Genomic DNA, 23,246 nt, shown 5'->3' with positions numbered 1-23,246 from the left:
AGAAGCAGAACCACTGAATCAAAGATATGTGTGCTTTAAATTTTCATAGATAGTACATTGGAAAATTATTCTCCAAACAGAGCATTTTGATTAAATACCCACAAAAAGTGTATGCCCTGGAAAATACTGGGAATTATTATTTTAAAAATTTGGCCAGTCTAATGTTTAAGAAGGTACTTGACTTTGTTGTTTTATTCAGCATTTCTCTGGTATCTAGTAAGTCTGATTATAATAATTGTTTAACTCTGTGTAATGGTGTGATTTACAATAAGAAATATATATTTGGCCTTTGTCCCCATTTCTGGCTCAGAGGTCCTAAAACCCTTGAATTTACTAAGTGAGAATGGTAAAGATGTCTGTCTTTTTTAACATAAACGAGGTGAATTTTGGACCCCACTGAAGGATGGGGGGCTGGTTGCCAGGATAACCAACCATTTGTTTTAGGGGTTGGACCTTTCAGTCTCCTGGCCTCCACCACCTCCAGGGAGGGGAGAAGGGCTGGAGATTGAGTTCAATCGCCATGAATCATTCATGTCTATGTAAGAAAGCCTCCAGAAAAGCTTTAAAGGATGAGGTTCAGAGAGCCTCTGCATTGGTGGACACTTGGCAATGTGAGAAGAGTTGAGCACACTGAGAGCACATGGAAACTGCGCCCTTTCCCCATACTTTTCCCTATACTCTCTTCTACTTGGCTGATCCTGAGTTATATCCTTTTATAATAAACCAGTCATTTAGTAAGTAAAATTGTTTCTCTGAGCACTCTAAAAAATTAATCAAACCCAAGAAGGGGGTTGTGGGAACCTCTGAGTTACAGGCTGTTCATCAAAAGGATAGGTGACTGGCTTCCCTGGTGGCGCAGTGGTTGAGAGTCCGCCTGCCAATGCAGGGGACACGGGTTCGTGACCCGGTCCGGGAAGATCCCACATGCCGCGGAGCGGCTGGGCCCGTGAGCCATGGCCGCTGGGCCTGCGCGTCCGGAGCCTGTGCTCCGCAGCGGGAGAGGCCACAACAGTGAGAGGCCCGCGTACTGCAAAAAAAAAAAAAAAGGATAGGTGACACCCTGGGTTTGTATCTGGAGGCTGAAGTGAGGGGTCAGTGGAGTCTCGTAGGACTAAACCCTTAACCTGTGGAATCCAATGCTACCTCTGGGTAGATGTGTCAGAATTCAGTTAAAATGTTAGGACACCCAGGTGGCATCTGCCTGGAGCATTGCTTGGTGGTGTGCGGGCAACTCCCCCTTCCCCATATGTTGGAACTGTGATCAGTAGACACGTACTCTGTTTAAGAATTTACCCCAAAACTTAGCAGTTAAAAACCTTTATGAACTCGGGCAGTTTTAAGAGTCAAGAATCTGAAAGCAGCTTTCCTGGGTGGTTGTGTCTCAAGATCTCTCATAAGATTTCAGTCAAGATATTGGTCAGGGCTGTAATCTCTGAAGGGGGTGGGTGTCATCTGCTTCTGAGCTCACCCATGTGGCCACTGGCTGAAGCCTTCAATTTATCATCATGTGGGCCTCTCTAGAGGGCTGCTCACAACATGACTTATGCCAGAGCAAGACAGAAGATACAGCCTTTTTATAACCTAATGTTGCAAATGACACACCATCACTTCTGCCATTATTTGTTAGAAGGAAGTCACTAAGTTGAACCTACTGCTCTTTGTTAAAAGAGTGTCATCAGACCTGTCTACACACAAGGGGGAGGTGGGATTAAGCTTTCACCTATTGAAAGGAGGAGCATCAAAGGATCTGTGGACATGTTTTTAACACTTCAACACTGAGTTTCTTTAATCTTTCTGTGAATTGCCTGTTTATAAGAACGACAATTTTTTTTTGAATTGTTTTAAGGCTCTGTTACATGTGAAAAATCTACAAGCTCTAAGCCACTAGATCGGAGTAGCAATAGAGTCACATTTTTAAATATATTTCTCCCATCCATCACTTGAGTCAATGCCTATATTTATCAAGAAATCTAATACCACCTCTCCCTCTTTCCTTTCCTTCCTTCCTTCTTTGTAAAAACAAAGCAGTCCTGCTTACAGAGAATACTGGGAAGGAAATTTTGCAGATGTGAACAGCTTACTTGCAGTTCTGGTTTTTTAGCTACCCTTGTTCTATTGCTCTCACAAGGTTCCAATCTCAAAAACTGGAACCAGGGCTTCCCTGGTGGCGCAGTGGTTGAGAGTCTGCCTGCCGATGCAGGGGACACGGGTTCGTGTCCCGGTCAGGGAAGATCCCACGTGCCATGGAGCGGCTGGGCCTGTGAGCCATGGTCGCTGAGCCTGCGAATCCGGAGCCTGTGCTCCGCAATGGGAGAGGCCACAACAGTGAGAGGCCCCCGTACTGAAAAAAAAAAGAAAAAAAACTGGAACCACAAAGTTGGATCTGTGCCCACTGCCCTAACAAGCAAGTGCAGAAAAGGCGACTTGAAGGTCACGCATTTCTTCCTAACCTACGCTAACAAACATAGCTAGAATTTGAAAATCTATGGTGGCCGTGTTTTGAAAGTTTTCCAGAATAAGTCCTCCCTCAAAGACTACAGGTTTTTCTGTAGAACCCTAGTGAGAAACATGCAACCTGCAAACTTCCTCCCAGTGGGACTCGAATCACCTTTGGCAACCCGGGTATCCTTTCAGTCCAAGAGGGCACTTTTATTCACTGAGAAATTCTATAACATTAAATCTCAAGGGGAAGATGTGCACTGAGACCCCTGAGCTTCCCAGGAGGTTCCCAGATCCAGGTGCAAACTCACCCACCTCTACTACCAGAACATAGTGGGTATTAAAGGAGGTGGCTTTTTTCCAAGCGAAAAAAGGTACTGGTTTGTTCTTCCCCAAGGAAAATTAGTCCAAGTTCATCTGCTTCATATTATTGGTGTCTGAGTCTACCGTAGACTGGGCCACTTAAGCAACAGAAATTCATTTTCTCAGAGTTCTGGAAGCTAGAAGTTCAAAATCAAAGTGTTGGTAAATTCTGTTTCTGGTGAGGACACTCATCCTGACTCGTAAACAGCTACCTTCTCTCTGTGTCCTGGTGACCTTTCCTCTCTGTGCCTGCAGAGTGAGAGAGCGCTGGTGTCTCTTCCTCTTCTTGTAAGGACACCAGCCCTATGGGATTAGGGCCCTACACTTATTACCTCATTTAACCTCATTTGTATGATTCCCTAAATGCCCTGTTTGAATACAGTCACATTGGGGGTTAGGGCTTCAATTTATTAATTTGGGGAAGACACCATTCAGTCCATAACAATTGGTACTGGTGCTTTGATACATATGAGGCTAATATGTTCTCCACATCGTAAAGAAAGATGGCTGATAGTGGTGAATTAAAATTACATTCACAAAGTCTTTACTAAGTTTAAAAAGGAAACATTCCCAAATCTACTTAATAAAATATCTATTAAGTATCAATTAAGGAAAATTTTTCCAAAGATTATGTAAGTGATTGTATTATAATTCTAAGCCATTGTTGTTGCTAACATTCATAAAGTGGCAATAATAATACCTAGTTCTCAGAGTTATTATGATTTTCCTCAGCTTGCCTTAATAGATTTTTTTTTTTTTTTTTTTTTTTGTGGTACGCGGGCCTCTCACTGTTGTGGCCTCTCCCGTTGTGGAGCACAGGCTCCGGACATGCAGGATCAGCGGCCATGGCTCACGGGCCCAGCCGCTCCACGGCATGTGGGATCTTCCCAGACCGGGGCACGAACCCGTGTCCCCTGCATCGGCAGGCGGACTCTCAACCACTGCGCCACCAGGGAAGCCCTAAAGTCATCTTTGATTCCAGTTTGTTCTTTGTTTTGAGCAAGAGTTAAATCATCACATGGCTCTACACCTCAGTTTTCTTATTCATAAAGCTAAAATAATATTTTCTCTTCTGCCGTCCATAGTGGAATCAGATGAGATATCAGACATGAAAATGCTTTGCATAAAGCACCAAAACACATTATAACTCTGCTATTTCATATAGCAGGTGAATGTATATTTGAGGGTGTTTATATATTCATATGCACACATTTTATTTTATTAAAGTATCTGTGTTTCACAACACTTTCTTTGAAGTTGAGCGAATTTTTTTTTAATTTTTAATTTTTGGCTGCTTTGGATCCTCATTGCTGAGCATGGGCTTTCTTTGTTGCAGTGTGCGAGCTTCTCATTGCGGTGGCTTCGCTTGTTGCAGAGCACGAGCTCTAGGCACACAGGCTCAGTAAGTGCAGCATGTGGGCTCAGTAGTTGTGGTGCACGGGCTTTGTTGCTCTGTGGCTTGTGGGATCTTCCCAGACCAGGGATCGAACTCATGTCCCCTGCATTGGCAGGCGGATTCTTAACCACTGTGCCACCAGGGAAGTCCCATGAAGTTGAGCAATTACTAGTAGCAGCCTTCCTTATATGGATTTGTCACTTTATTTCATTTAGAGTTAATAATAGCTATGGCTACCAAGTGAAGAAATTTGGCCTTTTATTTAGGACACGGGTATCTGGCCAACACCCAACCAGCCAGCTATTCAAATACTGTTTAATTAATTAAAAGCTTGGAGCCACCTATTAGCTGGATGACTAATTAGACATGATTACGTAAATCCTACAAAAGCTTAGACAGCCATTCTAAACTTTTTTTTGGAGAATCAAAAGAGTACTGCCAGTAATAGAATCCTAGAGCTGAAATGGGATCTCTGCTTCTGGGCTTTTCCTAAACCATTCAAAATTGTTATCTCTTCCTTGCTCAAAACTTTTAGAGAGGTTATTTCATAACCCATGACACTTACATTCATTATTTAAAAGATTCTGTGAGAAAAAAATACATCTGTTCCACTCTTTAGACATGTTTTCTATTTCCATGAGCAACCTTAAGATAGGAAAGAACTTTAGAAGATAGACACTCATTGGAATAATAATAATAGCTCTGGAATTCAGTTTAACCGTATTCTCCACTAACTTTTTTGAGATTTTCTACCTTTTGCTATAAACAGCTCTGTTCTACATGGTGCCCTTTTGCCACATCTTGATTGTCCAAAGATTCTCATTCTAGTTTGGATTCCACTCTTCTGGCCAGTTTTAATTATTTCTGAGTTATTTGTTGTCCAAACAAAACAGGTTCTCTATGTTACTCTTTTCCCCTTAATTGAAAATGGGGTTTTCAGTAAATCAGATAAACTGATTGATTATAACAAGCTGTGTAGTATGTTATTGCCTCACAGATTACCATATGAGTGGTGATAAACTGGCTCAGAGTCAAGTACCTGTGTGTAATCCAAGATCTAGAACCTCAGCTCTGCTATGTTTTTCATGCAGGCCCTGGGGAAAACTGGCTCTTACCAGCACAGATGTGTATGATAATTACACCAGTAAGCCAATTTAATCATTAAAGTGTGAAGAGTAGGGCTTCCCTGGTGGCGCAGTGGTTGGGAGTCCGCCTGCCGATATAGGGGACACGGGTTCATACCCCGGTCTGGGAAGATCCCACATGCCGCGGAGCGGCTGGGCCCGTGAGCCATGGCCGCTGAGCCTGCGCGTCCGGAGCCTGTGCTCCGCAACGGGAGAGGCCACAACAGTGAGAGGCTCGCGTACTGCACACACACACACACACAAATGTGAAAAGTAAATTTCTAGTAATAAGAATACAACACATCTGTACAAGACAGTATTTTTTTAAAAAGTTAAAATTCTCCTAAACTTACGTCCAATGAAAAATGAGAATGCACTATTATTATCAGAAATCTGAGGCTCAGACACATTAAGTAATTTATCCAAGATCTTTACTAGGAAGTGGCTGGGATCTTTACTATGATGTAGATCTCTGTGACTACAAAACTCATGCTCTTAACCCCTATACTTCTATCTGCTACCCTTTTAGTGAAGTCATATGTGCTAAAGCTAAAAGTCAGAAAAGTTCATGTAATAAAATGTCTTGAGTGTGGTCACTAGAAGTCAGGATGGGGTTGGGGGGAGGGGGAATTGGAGGTAGTTGGTACAAACTTCCAGTTACAAGATAAATAAGTACTAGGGATGTAATGAACAGCTTGATGACTATAGTTAACACAGGTATATAATGTATATTAACGTTAAGAGACTAAATCCTGACTTCTCATCACAAGAAAAAAATTTATTTTTTCTTTTTTGCTTTCTCTTTTTATTGTATCTATGAGATGATGGATGCTGGCTAAACCTATTGCAACAATCATTTCACAATATATATAAGTCATTATGCTGTACACCTTAAACTTATACAGTGATGTATGTCAATTATATCTCAATAACACTGGAAAAATTCGATTTAAAAAATATTTCCTAGGGAATTCCCTGGTGGTCCAGTGGTTAGGACTCCATGTGCTTCCACTGCAGGGAGTATGGGTTTGATATATGGTCGGGGAAATAAAATCCCACATGCTGCGTGGTGCAGAAAAAAAAAAAAAAAACACAACTTCCTAATATGAAGAGAGGCTATGAATGAACTAGACAAAAAATTGATGCATTTGTCTGTTATACTTCCTTCAAAAACAGGGCTTTCTATCAGAATACATGTTTTAACACTGTTTAGCTTCTGATAACACCTCAACCACAGATTAAATAATGTTCATTTGATTGAGGAGAATATTCATTCTTTTATTATCAAGTATAATGTACCATCTTCCCTGTTGATTTTTCATGTTAATTTAAATATGTAAGGAAATATACTTTTTCTATTTATTTTGGCTGAGCTGTATACTTAGAGATGATTGAAAGAACATTCTATTTTCTGCCATCAAAACACATTTTACACATAGGGAATGATAGGGATTGTATAGATAAGTAACCATCTTTTTCTATGAAGATTTCTTATTGGTTCAGAAAAGGACAGATGCATGCTCAGAGTTTTTCAAAGTATAATTTTCAAAACACTGAAGTTATGAATCTCATACAAATATATAGTGGGCAAGTGTCAAAGATTGACTTATTAATGAGGAATTCAGCAGAATTGTAAAACTGGCCCAAAAGAGGATAGGGAAGACTGCTATATATAGTTAGTGAATTAAAGACAGAAGGCTGAAATAAAACTAAGTTAGATGTAAAATTGGTTGATGTCCTACAGTGCAATAAAACTATAACCTTTTGAGTTATCTTTCTACTTGCATCTTTCCTTTTTTTTAAAACACAACTTAAACCTTAATTTCACAGAGTCTGGGCCTAATCAGTAGTAAATAGTAAGTTTAAAAAATTGCATTCTGCCAGCGGACTGGATTATCTTTGGGAAGAACTATTAGACAAGGCTCCATTATATCACTGAAAGGACATGCAGTCATTAGTTTGCCTTATGTTCACTTTGAGATAGTTTTTTATCTACTTTCTACCCTGTAAAGAAAAATAGCCAGTTCCTTGTCTAATACTATGTGTCAACACTACTCTGACCATCATACTGACAGAGCTGAGAATCATCATTTTAAAAATCAGGCAATTTGGTAGATGCAAAATAAAATCTCATTTCAATTTACCTATACAATATCTGGTTACTAGTTTTTTTTTAAACATGGTTTTGTTATTTTCTTTTCAAATTGTTATTTGCTTACTTTTCTATTTAGATATTAGTGCCCATGTTTTTGATTCCTTTCAGCTTTTAATATCTGAGAGATATTTAATTCTTACATATCAAAGAGCTTGTCATAAATTGTATTAATAGAATATTTTATGTGAGGAATAATAACATCTTAAATGAGGTTCATTTGTGCTAACCTGAAACTCAGCATAAGATTATGCTAGTAAAGAAGTAATGTTGTTCCCCTTGTTCCATTAAACTCCTCTATTAAAAATTGTTTTATATGAAAACTACATATACAGATAATGTTAATAAGGGTGGAGAACCCAAACTACAGGAAATGCAGGGATATTTGTAAATGCAACATTCTTTGCAAATTGGCTGCAGCCATCATGTTAATAAGCGAGCAGTGTAGCTTTAGGGGATTCTATTCTGAACAACTTAGAATAACTGGGCAAGTTTCCATGATAGTTTAAATCACTTTTTGTGATGTGCTTGTAAAATAAAGTCAAGAACTGAAACTGAAGTACACCCAATATGGTTTTATTTATGCTGCATGTAAAGTGTGTATGTGTATATGTGATATATATATATACACACACACATACATGTATATATGTATATATATATAAACATATAAAACAAAATATGTCATTACTACTTACGACTTTCAGTATTTTAAAGGTTTTCTCTGGTACCACTACCACAGATCCATTTAAAAGATGACTGTATTTTTTAAAAAAATTATCCTATCTTCCAGGAGTAGAAAAAAGGTAACTGAATTAAAGCACTGGCTATTGTAATAAATTGGCTAATTTATAACAGGGATATATATATATATATGGCTTATATATAATATTTATGTACAATTACAAACAATAAACAACAAATTTTAGATAATAATGTTATATAAAATACATATATGTGTATACAGTATAGAGGACTAGAGAAGAATTTTGCTAGTAAATTTTGGAAAAATGATTTTTTTGAGCTCTGTATAATTCTGCATAAATCAGGACATATAAAAAGTATAGAAACCTTTGAGAGCACTTTTTTTGCTTGCTTTTGTTGAGGGTGGGGGGTGTGCTCCCAAAGAAAGTCTGAGCCTTTCGTGTTTCTAGTGGTCCAGAGATCCCCTAGCCTGAAGTAGTATTCAGAGTGAAGCCACAGTTTCTCTTCCCTCCCTCGCTCTGCTACGGAAGCCCAAGATTAGAAGCGCAGCAGGGCCTGGGGAGGGCAGGAGTTGGGGCGAGCGGGCGGGGGCGGACGAGAGGGGAGTCGGAGGAGGCGGGCGGAAACGGAATCCTAGAAAAAATGTCTTGGGAAGTTTCCGCAGGGCCTCGCCCCTGGACGGCGCTTTCCCACGGCGTCGCGGGGCAGGGGAGCTCCTCCCGCGCTGCTCGCTGCCGCCCGCACCCGCGTGCGCTCGCCCAACTCTGCCGGGGCTGCCGTGGGCCAGGGTTCGAGATCACGTGAGACTAGGTGATGTCAGCCAGCCCCTCGACCTGCACCGCACACTTCAGTTCCCTGAAGTCCTCGCGGCGCGTCCTTTCTCAATTTACTACTCGAGGGGCGAGAGCCAGCAGTTGGCTCTTCGTTCGAACTCCCGTGGTCTAAAAGGGCCAGTAAGTGCCAAAGGTGGGGCGGGGTCGGGACCCCAAACCCTGGCTGGCTCCTGCGCCAGTGCTGTGATCATTCAGCCCTGGAGCCCTTTGGTCCTTCAGGTCCTCCAGCTTTTGGAAGATGACCTTGAAGAGTAGAGGGACGGAGTTGGGGGAAACTCGGGGGCTCAGATTCCTCAGGGGTCGACCCAGCCTCCAGCTTCTCTCCTCGATGTATGTTACAGCACTGACACCCCGGGCGGGGGATTTTTGTGTCGAATCGCTGGGCAAAGACTTCTTGGCCCTCACTCCTGCTTGCCTCCGTCAGATTACTTTTCACGGACTGGAGCTGGATGGGAGGTGGAGGTATTTACTTTTCAATCTTTCATGTGTGTTCACTTCACCCTCTGTGGTTGGGCGTGGAGAGCGGAAGCGGGGGGTTTCCAAAGCGAGTGAAATTCCCATTCCGTGGGTATTACCATGCCTGTGGGGTGGCAGCTCTTTTAGCAAGTCTGCAAATAACTATAGAACACAATAGAGTCCTCCTCCCTTCCTCTCGTTCTCTCTCTCTCTTTTTTTTTTCTTTTCCTTTTCCTGCCTCCAAACGCCTCCTTCGAGGCTGAAGCTGGGCAGGTCTCCAAAGGTGCAGCAGCCACAGCAATCCCGCAGTTCAAAGTTAAGCAACAATTGCACAACTTCCAGCAGCTCCCTTTCAGGCGGATACTGATGAGCTGAAAGCCAGGGGCATCTGAGGAGGTGAAGAGGAAGCTCCCAGGTCTCTTCCCTTCACCCTAGAAATCCAGATATTCCCCCCCATCCCCAGAGAACTTTGAGATACTGTCCTTGCTGTTCGCTGGCCTGGCGGACCATGGCTCCCTTTGGAAGGAACTTGCTAAAGACTCGGCATAAAAACAGGTAAAGTCCAGCGTCTGTGTATTCGGGAGCTTCTGTTGTGAAAGTAGGTGTTTTGTTGCAGTTAGATTCTGATGAAAATTGCTCCTGGGGAACAAAGCTCTAGGGAGTTAGGGCCAGTATGTACACTCAACTGGTGAGGATATTGTTCCAGTAACATTGATTGCAGTGACCAGTTCAAGGATCTCTGAAAATAAAGGATGATTATTTTGACTCCATTTTTCTCCCTTTGGCCACTTCTGGTTTCCACCACTAGCATCACCCTCTTCTTGTTTGTTGTCTTGCCTATTTGAGAGTAGTGGGATGGCAAGTTTTATTTTGCTTTAGACAGAATTTTAGTATATTATAGGAAGAGTTAACATTTTGTTGAAGATATAACTAGAATTTATTAGCCACTAATTAGAACAGAAAAACAGAGCTGCTGATACAATTCGGAAACAATGCTTTGGCTCCCTTTTTGAGTGGGGCATTCCTAAAACCTGGAAAGTTCCCAAAGTGAAATACTCTGTAGAGAAACTTTTTGTGAACTCATTCTTTCAAAAATCTTTGAGAAATTTAGGTGATTTTAGGCACTAAAAAAAGGATTCAAACAGCTGTCCTTCTTAATCCTTATTATTACTATTTTACTTTGATTTGATTTGCTGTTTTCAAGCCGGCAATGCCCATTGTGTAAATAAACATATTTCACACACACACACAGATTTTTCTTGAGTCAGTATGTGTGTATCAGTCCTATTAAATATTTTATTAACTCAAGTGCTACATTTTTATGCTTAAAAAATGTGAGGATAATTGTAGACACAGGCTTTACTTTTTAAACATATTTATTTTGGCATAAGGGCTTTTCCACAACTCTTCTCTCAGTCACACCTGTTTGTACTTGTCATAATTTACTTAGTGTCAATTTAAAAGCATACAATTACATGGTAGGAAATGATACAATAATTTTAGAGGGTCTGCATGACAATATACTGGTACAACTTTAAAGTAAATCTCCAGACTTTATTTTGGGCGTAAATGTCTACTTGAAAAATTCTGTTATTACCTCATTCCAATGTCTTTATGATTTAGTTGACTAGCTTAAGAAACGAAAGCAGCAATAATCAATACTATCAAACTTTCTGAACCTGTTTTATTTGCTAATAATCTGATATGTCACAAATACGGTATTTATGATAATTAATGAAACTGTGTATGCTAAAATAAAGAAAGATGTCTGGGTAGTATTAAAAAATATGGTAGTAATAGTTATCAAAAATAGGCTTGTATTTTCGTAGTGTCGATGCATTAAAAAATATTACAAACAACTTCCCTTACCAAAAGAAAATCCTTCCTACTTTTTAAAGGATGTTTCAGTAGCATCATTTTTGAAGTGTGTTTGTTTAAATGCTGTAAAAATATATAAAAAATTACTTCAGGAAAGTTCATGGTATTACAAAACAAGTTATGTTTTTGGCATAGTGATCTTTCTGAATACTATCCCTGTAGTTCAGAGTTGTTGTGTATTTGTGTGTGTGTGTGTGTGTGTGTGTGTGTTAACTAATTCAAGAATTCTGTCATTGGTACGCCAAATAACAGTGCAATAAAACTGCATGCACCCCTGTGAGTTTCCCTCACATGGCCATTTTTGTTGCCTTAATTTGCCACTGCAAAATCTACTCTACCCATAAAATTAGCTTTCGTTCAGGGAGGTGAGTATACAAACATTTAAAAAATATTTTTTCTATGCAAAGTTATGAAAAAGTGGAAGGAGACAATAAAAGATGGGAAACTTAATAGTATTTTAAGTTGCTCTGACAAAATGGAATGGTGCTTCCTGAAGGTGATGCTTTTTTATGAACATGTGTTTTGGCAAAAGTGGTAATAGTGAGGCTGTGCATGAGTTGCTGTAATAACTGAGTGCTTCCCTTTAAAGATTTGTATTTTTCCAATCCTTAAGGTTGCTTAAACCACAGGGATAGCTAGGGACATAAAAATATGGGTATTTCAAATGAAGCAGTAAATAAGCCACATGGTGTGTTGAAATAGAAGTAATGTATATTTGTTTTTTTCAAGGTTTAGTTTTGATATAGATGAGATTTTTTTTTTTGTCTGTTTTGTTTTTTCACCTTCACAAAGGTGAACCTACAGATGAAACTTAGTTACATGATTAAGTTTATCAGTTTCATTTCCTGGGCTCCATAATGATTTAAATAATTCCACTCCAAAATATAGAAACCAAATAACTTTCCTTAAATGACAAGTGATTCATCCTTTGATAGATTCATTCTTCGATTGATGATAAAACAGTTATCTGATAACAGCCAATGCATTCTTCAAATATATAGTATAAAATTCCTTGTAGAATGTAAAGGAAAAATTTGAGCAATATATTTGTATACATTGTGATATAACATTTATACAGTTAAAGGAACAACTTGAACATAATTGTATCTTTGTCAGCAGGAAAAAATAAGGATTTTTCGAGGGAATATTAGGATTTTGAGATCATAAAATTTTGAGAAAGTTTATTAAACTTTTCTGCATCCTGTTCTGTCTTTTCAGTTTTGTTCGCTCTTAGAATATTTATCACCCAAGACTGAACCTCCTAAGGTAGCTCTGTAAATAGTCTCATAATACATGGATATTTGAGAGTTTTAGAGACAGATGGAAAACAAATGAAACTTCAAAGTATGAGGCATAAAAAACTTTTAGAAAACACACACTGTAAAGGTTAAGGAGGGCAGGGCCATATCTGTCTAGTCCCCATTGTGTTCTAATTCCCAGGACAGTGCCTGGTATGTGATGGACGTATATAATACAGTTGTCTATATAATTTTATAAATAAAAATTATAATTTGTATTCAAATCAAAAACACAGTAATCATTTTATTCTCTAGCATCATCTGAGATCAGCTGGTATTATATAAGAGTGAATACTTTATAAAGGATTGGTTGATATTTGATAAAATCCAAAAACCAGGGAGATGGACAAATAATTATATGGATTTGGACACCAAGCTAATCCTACACTACCAGAAAATATTTTCTAAATGTTAAGAATCATTCGATTTAAAAATCTGGAAAACAGTCTTCAGGAAATCTGAAAATAATACTTGGTCACAAAATGATTTTATTTGGACACACAAACATTTTATGCTTTTCATTTCTTTATTATTATTATTATTATTGGGTATAGTTGTTTTACAATGTTGTGTTAGTTTCTACTGTACGGCGAAGTGGAGTTCCCTGTGCTATACAGCAGGTTCTTATTAGTTATCTGTTTTATACATATTAGTGTATATATGTCAATCCCAATCTCCCAATTCATCCCACCCACCCCCACCCTGATGCTTTTTGTTTCTAACTTTCATGCAAATAAAAGAAATGGAGCCAATCTAAAATCTTTATGCTTACAATCAGAATTATTTTTTTTAAGTTTTCTAATTGTCATAACATTTAATAGGAAGAGTACAATTTTCAGAAGACCTTTTGGTCTCAGGAGATGGATTGTTTACTTTGGTTCCATAATAATAAAATGTTCTGTGACTGAATCCCGCAGATTGATAACTACCTTCTTAAGCAACTTTCTGTCCACATGAAGAATAAAAACGTTGGAGAGTCTAGCTATTTTCTTTTCAATAAGCTATTCAAATTTCTGAAAATATTTTCTAAAAGTCACTGGGTGGCTTTTGTTTCTCATAGAAAACCCAAAGAAGGAAATAATGAAGCATGAATTTACTTGACATTCATATGGTCATTCAACAATTGAATTTAGATTATTAACATATTCAAGCATTCACATAAGTTCCAGCTGTAGGTTCTATTTTCAAAACAATGATTGCTTTAAAAGCTAATGCTTCTAAATGGCAATCAGCAACATTTTTTTTTATAAGTTCATGAAAGTGGAATGTCACTTTAAAGATTTGGGGGATACTTGGTTGTGAGTTATGATACCTGGGTGTTTTTTTTTGTTTGTTTGTTTGTTTTTGCGGTACGCGGGCCTCTCTCACTGTTGTGGCCTCTCCCGTTGCGGAGCACAGGCTCCGGACGCGCAGGCTCAGCGGCCATGGCTCACGGGCCCAGCCGCTCCGCGGAATGTGGGATCTTCCCGAACTGGGGCACAAACCCGTGTCCCCTGCATCAGCAGGAGCACTCTCAACCACTGCGCCACCAGGTAAGCCCTCTTTGGTGTTTTAATTAATAAAGTTTGAGGGCAGAAAATTGGTTGGACTTTTTACCAAACCTTGCTAGGAGCAAAAAATTGCCAGACTAAAGCATTATTTCATGTTTGTTGGGTATATAAAATCAGAATTGTTCTTTCAGGTGATTCATTGATAATAACAATGAATACGAAAGGATCTAATTTAGTGAATAAGGCCTTATAATTATTGTTAGGTACCATTCAGTCAGCTCTTGGCTTTCTTTTGGCTTTTCCTATACCTGTATCACAGGTGATAACAAGCATTGTCCTAATATCAACTTGAAATCAAAAGTCTCCAAAAAATATATTTGTAATAAAATTATTAGAAGTAAATAACACAGCTCTATTGTTGTATAACTGACACATAAAATCTGCATTAAAATTTGCTTTTGAATGAATTAGAACATATCTAACCAAGTTTTTTAAAACCAGGTGCCTCATATTGCTCTCTTAAGCACCTCATGCCACAGTTACTTCATCAGAAGGAAGAACTGAGTTTTGCGGTCATGGTAGAAGTTGCCGGCAAGCTGGATGTTTTCTCTTTGTAATTAGAAGTATGGTAATTTATGAATTCTGCAGAACAGGAAATTATCTTGTACTGTTTTGTCTAACCTGCAATAAATATTTGAAAGGGCCCTGAAATTGGCTTGAGAAATGCTGGATATTTGAGTACAGACATCTTTTTAGTTCCCAGGTGTTCCTGAAAGAGATTTCTCCTGATAATACCTGGTAACTTAAGTAGTTATTACTTGACAGCAGACAGCGCATTAGGAACAATGATTGGAATGCTCTCTCCCTGGCAAAAATATCCTGAGAGCAGTGGCAGCGGTGAAATTGAGCTCTAGGTTAGATCTTGAATTGTTACTCAAAAAAACTATAACCCAACTTAAAATCCACTACATAAGATGTTTTATTATGTACCGTATCAATTCGTGAAGCATGTCAAGGTGAAAATCTTAAGGATTTTTATAAAGTTTTTAAAAGTTTGTAGCTGGTTAACAATTTTATTTACATAGCCTCTTTATTAGCTGGACTGTATAACTTAGAAAGTTTTGATGTTATTTGATTGGTATGTAGTTTGGGAGATCTGATAATGGCTCTAGGTAATTCACAGAAGTATGGCTCTCTTCTTTTGATTTTAGTTCTAAAAATGAAAGAAAGTTGAAGTAGGAGTATGAGTTTACCTCTTCCAGGTGAATGTGTATTCCAGTCCTTGACAAGAAATCTCTTTGTCCCTAGCATATTGGCTTTCTAAAATAAGGCAACATGCCATCTGCACCAAGTACATGTGAAAGTAAAAAGTTCAGCATACTTCTGTGTGCTAATGTTCTTTCATGTATACTTGCTTAGGAGTTTTAAAAGACATCCCTTTGGCAAAACACACATAACACATACAACACTGATTTCTTAAGAGTCAATTATTTGGTTTTTTAAAATAGATTGTGATTCAATTATTGTGGAGCCTGTTGTAAGGCTACATCTTCTAGAGAAAATTTGCATATCTGTTGATAGTAATTTAAAGCGATTAGTAACGTGAATGGTCACCAACGGCAAAGTAATTACTTATATGAATGGAATAGAGCCTTGGGGAGACATTTAGCATTGGCAGTGATAAGAAAAATATTTCAAGAATAAAAATGAGCAATGGGTATTAAATATGCTGACAAACAAGGCAAATTATTCTCAAAGGTTTATATCTGCAGGCTAGAATGCCCTCTGTTTTTATAAGTAAAGTGACTTAAGATATCTATAAAAAAATTGAGTATACACTCAGTGAGATCAGGGACCTCATCTATCTTGTTTCTTTCTAGATAAACAATGAGTAGGTGCTCAATAAATATTTGTTGATTGAACAAATGAATTCAACATATACTCTCCAAATACAGTTGGTCCCCATAAAGCACTTGTGTAAGAGTAGTAAATCAGTACATTTGTAGTGAATGGATTCATGGGTAAGTTAAAGAATGAATCCACAAATTCAAGGTTGATCTCTCATCATCCCTGCTTCTAGGCTTAACTCCTTGCTTTCAAATGGTTAAGGGTCATAGTTGAGAAATAGATGCTGTAAGAGACTTTACTGGACTTCTGGTAGAGAACAAACCAAGGTGCAGGGTAACTCATTCTTCTCTAGGGATGCTCTCACTTCTTTCATGCTCCTTGAATGCAACCATGTATGTATGTGAGTGAGGTTTCGGTGGATGATGGTAGTTGGATACTATAGACCCCACTCACTGTTGAATGTGGAACATTTCCTCCTTCTTTGGAGGTAAGAGGGAAATACAGTTGGGGAAATACGTATTTTCTCACATGAAAGGAGGATTTGTGCTCTTTCTATAAGATAATTACAGTTATAAGACAAAGGGAAAATGCTAGAAACAGGCAGAAAATTATCTTAGTTAAGAACTCCAGCTCTTTAGTCACCTAGACTTTTGGTCATATCTCACATTTGCCATTACTAGTTGTATGCACTGGGGCAAATATTTCATCTTTCTAATACAACGATAACAATAATAACAACAAGCAAAGGCAAATTTAAGTTTGACAATTGAAGGGGTTGCTCTTTTTTTTTTTTTTTTTTTTTTTTTGCGGTACGCGGGCCTCATCACTGTTGTGGCCTCTCCCGTTGCGGAGCACAGGCTCCGGACGCGCAGGCTCAGCGGCCATGGCTCACGGGCCCAGCCACTCTGCGGCATGTGGGATCTTCCCGGACCGGGGCACGAACTCGTGTTCCCTGAATCGGCAGGTGGACTCTCAACCACTGCGCCACCAGGGAAGCCCCGAAGCCCCGAAGGTGTTGCTCTTTAAGTTGCTCTTTAAAGTTCTGATTAATAATATCAGTAAGGTCGTTATGGGGCCTCGGAATGTGACTGTGCAAATGAGGAAGCCCTTATGCTTAAACTTCATTAGCTTCAGGGTAAATCCACCTCTGCTAATACTTCTTATAACACCTACTATGTGCACTGGTCTAAGTAATTTACATAATACTTAAAATTACACTGTGAAGAAGGTACTACTATTTCCCCTATTTCACATGTAAGCCCATTAAGACCCAGAGCAGTGCAACACTTAATAAGTGGCAGAGACAGAATTCGAATCCATGCTCTTAACCATTACTCTGTATGGTCTATTTAGTATTTAGTTTTCTAATCTCTAAAATAGAGTTAATCCTAAACCATCAGGAATTTGGATTAAATCTGATTATATATAAAAATTTAGCATGGTGCTAGGACATAATAAAAGCTCAGTAAATATTCACTCCTTTTTCAGGCCTCTTGGATTAAATATGTTTTGAAGTATATCTAAGTTTTTAACACCCAAACATGATATTTATGGCTTCAAAATCTCAACCTTGACTCACTAGAACTTCTGTTCTGTTTTCCCGATCATCACTGATCTCTTTTCTTCCCTAGATACAAAGAGATACATTATAAATTACTGAATATAATTAGAAATGAGTCTATAAATGTGCAATACTATCCTTGGATCTTGATGAAATATTTCAATTCTGACAGCTTTTATGTTTAATCCTCACACCGCATCTGAGCAAAATTATGAGACTATTAATGATTTTGCAATGCATAGCATAGTTTAAGAGACAGTTCCTTATGTGTCTTTGTGGACTTTTGATAAGAACAAAGGATACATAATTTGAATATTTTAGTGTTATCTTTGTCTAAAAATATGAGAGACTGAATTGGATACTTAAGGTCCCTTTCATCTCTAAGCTTCTGTGGTTTTAAAATTCCCTCTGCAGAGCAGAATTTAATTCTCTTGTCCTGCTTTTTTTCAAGAAAACTTAAAAAAATAGAATTGAAAGAAGCATTTTTTTAGTAATTTTATTTTACCTAAACATGATGCATTGCCACATAACCTCCACCAGGAAAGGTACCATTACGGTAAAAGACAAATGTGTTTATTTCCAATTGTAAAGAGATACAATTAGTTTATAAATTATAATATCTAAGAATTATTGAGTGTTTGCTAAGCACAATTTTAAGTTTAGTAATACAAATATAAGAATGTTAGGAGTAGCTATCTTTTTATTTTATTTCTTTAGGACTGGTAAACTCTGTGTTTTGTATTATACCAAACATGCAAAGACACCACCTCTTTCTTAAGGGATTAAACTCCTAATTGAGAAAAGAGCACTATAGTTTAGTATTTCATGCATGAACTTTATAAAAAAAATCACTCTTCCATGGGAGACTATCATTGACAGGGTAAATAAAGTTATATTTATAATACAATTTATAAAATGAAAGTATAATCTCTTAGGAAGGCTGTTCCTCTGTAGAGTAGGTGCTCACTAAATGTTTTTGATTGACTCTAAGTCGAAGTATATAAGAGAGTGAATGGAGATAAAGAAAAATAAATGGAGCATCATCACATTAGATAGTGTTTATGAAAATTCCACAGTTAGTTGACAGGCTTGGACAAGAGAAGGAACACAACAAGGTGTACAGAAAGATGTAGGAGGGGCTGAAGCACACAAAGCTAGGAATGATTCATGATAATCAAAAGAAAAGAATTCAGGAAGCAGGCAGTAATATGGTCAGTTTGGTGAGAATCCAGAACCTTGCTTGGTTGGTGAAAACAGTATTTTACAATTGAAAAAAATGTTAAGGATGTGTTTATATAACAGTAATAGATGTACAGTCAACTGTAATTGACTGCTATTTGTTCTAATAATCATATTAAACTAGTCAGTGTATCAGCTTATAGAATTAAGTTATTCTACTGTTTTGTGGATCTTTTAAATGGTAATTCCACTAATGCAGATAGTGGTCCAATTTCAACAAATTTTTATTCTTACTAATGATGGTATATAATCGGTAAGAATTTTGTGTCTGGGGTTTATTGATGTACTGCACAGTGTATGCTTGTTGTTCTCAACCAATGACTAAGACATTTTACAGCCATCTCCAATATCTTTGGTTAATCTAATGCTCCTCATTTACTCTGACATTTGTCAATCCTTCAGGAATTCTCTGCAGTTATGGTTAACTGAGAGTACTTTAAGATCTAGCAGCAGCACATCAGTTTTGGGGAGACTCACAGTCCTCAATAGTAGAAACTGAATATACCTATTTTTAGCTCTGCATATAATTACATTTGTGTGGAACCTATGAGAAGTGCTTTTGAAAAACCATGGATGTCTTCATGGAGTAGACATATAATAACTACAGTCTCATATGAAGAAAAGAATTATGCACAATTAAAAAAGCACTTATGAAGCTATACTGGACCTTTGAGATTTCATATTTTTTAAGAGCACAGGAAGTTAGGTACTTTACAGCAGTGGACCACAAAGTATTGGCTTTAATTTCTTGACTGCTTGTTCTTTTACTTTAGTAGTGAAAGTCAAAGAACATTTTCCTAGAATTATTAATAATCAGTATGAAACTTAGACTAAGTTATTTTTTTAATGATCATTTTTAGTGGTTCTACTTTTAGTTAAGAGACCTTGCTGTAATCACAGTTTAGAGAATTAAGTAAAATGGCAGCTTGTGTTAATATAATGCTTTACATAGTCTGAGCATATTATAGTATTGCTTTCTTATCTACCTTAGTATCTAAAAACAAAACATTCTAAACTATCCCACTCTATCAGGTTGGGCATCTACTTGTATATATTTCCCTTTTGGGGACTCAAGATAATGGTTATTTGATGATTTTTAAAAATTCAGAAATATCAAATGAACCTCATACTTTGAAGGCATTATTAAGATTAAATGTGAATCAGATATGGACCATACTTTAAGGAACTTGTTGATTAGTAGACACACAGACATATATAAATAATTAAAATACAAGGCAGGCATTTTAAAGTATCATAATAAAGTCCATGTATTCAACCAAAAATATTTGTTTACCTTATAATGTGTGCTACATGTTATTCTAGGTGCTGGGGATACAACAATGAGAAAGGCAGTCAAGGTCTCTATTCTCATTGAGCTTATAGTACAGTGGTGGACAGGCAGACAGTAAGCAAACAATAAATGAACAAGAAATTTCAGATAGAGATTACAGTTATAAGAGTCACCATAGAGGCGGAATTTATAGGAATTCAAAACTGAGTGTATGGGGACGATAGAAAGTATCAGGATGGAAAAAAAGATTCAGTGATAACTACAATTTGGGGTCTGAGTAAATAGGAATATAGTTGCATTATCATAGAGAACAGAAAAAATGACAAGGGTAACTCGGGGGAGGGAAGAACATCAGGGTGAAGAGTAAAAAAATTCAAGGTGTCACTTGAATGTTTCTAAATATTCCACCTCCAAACACCTGGTGTTTGAACACACTGTGCTGTGAAAGCAGCCTTTCATCCAACCTACTGCCATCCGTCCTGACATCCATATGGGACTGATTAATATGGAACACGCTGCACCTGGAATGGGACTTTAAAGGCAAAACACACTGGTTTTCCAGCCAAGGCCTTCACGCTGACTAATCCTATGTTAAACCCACTCATTCTCCATGAAGCATTTCACAGCCATCCTCTTAGTGAGCCTTCAGTCATTGCCTTTGGTTGAAATTACTTCCAAACAAGGCCGTGACTTCCATGAGATCATACATTCTTCTGTTTAAAGACCTCATTATTTTTACTTTCTTGTCCGCTAGAGAATAATACACAAAACTATTATATAGACATTGGAGTTCAAATAACATTTTAGTATTTAAATAAACAAAATCTAGATTTTTGGTGCAGGTAAATCATCGAGGTCAGGAGTTGGCAAACTTTTTGTGTAAAAGGCCTCATAATAAATATTTAGGTTATTCCAGCCATAATGTCATTGTCTCAACCACTCAACTTTGTCAATGTGGTGTGAAAACAGACACAGGCAGTACATAATTAAATGAGCATGACTTTACTTAAACAAAATTTTATTTACAAAAATTTATGGTGGGATAGTTGTAACCACCAGGCCCTAGTTGACTGAAAAATTCCCTTTATATACCTCCCCCCCAACCCCCTTCCTCCTCTCATGCTCCAAAAAATAAAAGAACATTTAACATTTATTGTCTTAGGCTCTTAGGCTTCAAAGATGAAAGAGTCCAGGACCTGCCGGGCAAACTAGCAAAAAACTAAGGTAGAAAATGGTACCACTCAATGTACAATGGGTTCTGTAGAAGCATCAAGAATGGGCATCCATTTCCATCTGGAGTGGTGGGAATGGGGTTATTCAGAGATGATAAGGGAATTTTCCTAGAGGAAGCAACATTTGAAACAGAGTAAGAGTTAGATGAAGAAAGTGGAAAAAAGGTGTTTCAAGCCAAGGAAATAGGTTATGGAAAAGCCCAGAGTGAAAAATAAAAGCATGGCAGATACAGTGCAATACAGTCTAGCAATTCATAGGGTGATAGATATTACAGTGACAGCCAGTTGCCCTCACATTAGATCTGTCAGAGATCAGCAAGATGTTAGGAATAGCTAGCTCAAGGTGTCTATTACAGAGTGCTTGGCTATCAGTTGGAGGAATCAGATCATGGAAGGAATTCTAGGAACAGGCAGGAGAGAAACAGAGAACAGAAGAGAGAGTAAGAGAGAGACAGACAGAGAGGTGAGGGGTGACGAGGGAGAGGATGAAAGGTAAACAAATTGAAAATGCAGGACTTGGAAACCATTTAAAGATTTTAAACAAGGAAGGTACACAGCTAGATTTGCAGTTTAAAAAGGGAAGCCTGACAGTATTATGGAGCACAAATGTGAAGTGGGCAGGAGTTTATCATAATATAATATGTCCTAACTTACTACAGTAACTTATTGTAAAACTGGAAGTTGTCCGAATCATAGTAGTGGTGATAGATAGGAGGGCGCATATTTGAGACATTTGGGAGAAAGAGTAAAACAGACATGGGGGGGCTTCCCTGGTGGCGCAGTGGTTGAGAATCTGCATGCCAATTCAGGGGACACGGGTTCGAGCCCTGGTCTGGGAGGATCCTACATGCCGCGGAGCAACTGGGCCCGTGAGCCACAACTACTGAGCCCGCGCGTCTGGAGCCTGTGCTCCACAACGGGAGAGGCCACAACAGTGAGAGGCCTGCGCACCGCGATGAAGAGCGGCCCCTGCTCGCCACAACTGGAGAAAGCCCTCGCACAGAAACAAGACCCAACACAGCCAAAAATAAATAAATTAATTTAAAAAACAAAAAAACAACAGACATGGAGACTGGTTGTTGAAGGGGAATGAGATAGACAAAGGAATCTAGGAAGACTCACAGTTTTCAAACTTGAGAGAAAGGGTGGGGAGATAGTGATTACATTCAGTAGGATGGGAAATCAAGAGGTGGAATAGTTTGAGATATGAGAGGAGAGGATGGTGAATTAGTTTTGATGGGGCAAATTTGAGGTGGCTGTGAGTAACAATGATCAAATAAACATGTCAAAACAAAGTTTGGAATATTGGTCTGGAGCTCAAGGGAAAAAATAAGTAAATTTGGGAACTATTATCATTCAATTGGTTGATAAAGTTGTGGGTGATATTACAGTCACCCATAAGGCGTTTATAATGAGACAAGAAATGAGTCATAGAAACCTGCGGGATGCCTATTGTATCAGTTATCACTTATTGGCAATAAGACATCATAAAAATTAGTGGCTTAAAACAACAATGTATTATTTGCTATGATTTTCTGAGTAAACTGGGGTGGTTGTTCTGAGTTTTACTTTGGCTATCTCACGAGCAGTGGGTTAGTCAAGGCTTAGGTTCCGATGGGACAACTGAGATGGTTGGGTCTCTCTCTCTCTTGATGTGGTCTTTCATCTCAAGCATTTTCATCAAACAGCAGTCTCAGGACAGCATTATAGGAGGAAGAAGGCAGAAGCTGCAAGGTTTCTTGAAGCCTGGACTCTAGAACTCACACACATGGTTTTTACCATATTCTATTGGCCATACTTAGTCCCAAGGTCTAGTCGAGCAAAAAGAAATAGACTCCATCTCTCAATGGAAGGAGCTACAAAGAATTTGTGGCCACCCCTGTATGACACCTACATTTACTGAATGTGCAGGGGAAGCAAGGCCCATGTCGGAACTGAGAA

At 38.3% G+C, this 23,246-nt stretch overlaps 1 protein-coding gene across 1 annotated transcript in view; it reads left to right on the top strand.

Annotated features, from left to right (window-relative positions):
• Positions 1–9,976: 9,976 nt before the first annotated feature.
• Positions 9,977–23,246, top strand: part of RASSF9 (Ras association domain family member 9) — a gene marked incomplete at its 5' end in the record, with an annotated part of 28,184 nt that continues 14,914 nt past the window's right edge. Inside the window, one exon of the mRNA XM_079715695.1 lies at positions 9,977–10,023. Coding sequence (XP_079571821.1) covers positions 9,977–10,023 — 47 coding nt within the window. The remainder of the gene's footprint in view (positions 10,024–23,246) is intronic.

Source organism: Hyperoodon ampullatus (genome assembly GCF_949752795.1).
Source record: "Hyperoodon ampullatus genome assembly, chromosome: 11".
Classification (NCBI taxonomy): domain Eukaryota; kingdom Metazoa; phylum Chordata; class Mammalia; order Artiodactyla; family Ziphiidae; genus Hyperoodon; species Hyperoodon ampullatus.
Note: the sequence above shows the minus strand (reverse complement) of the source record. Positions and strands in the feature narration are given on the sequence as shown.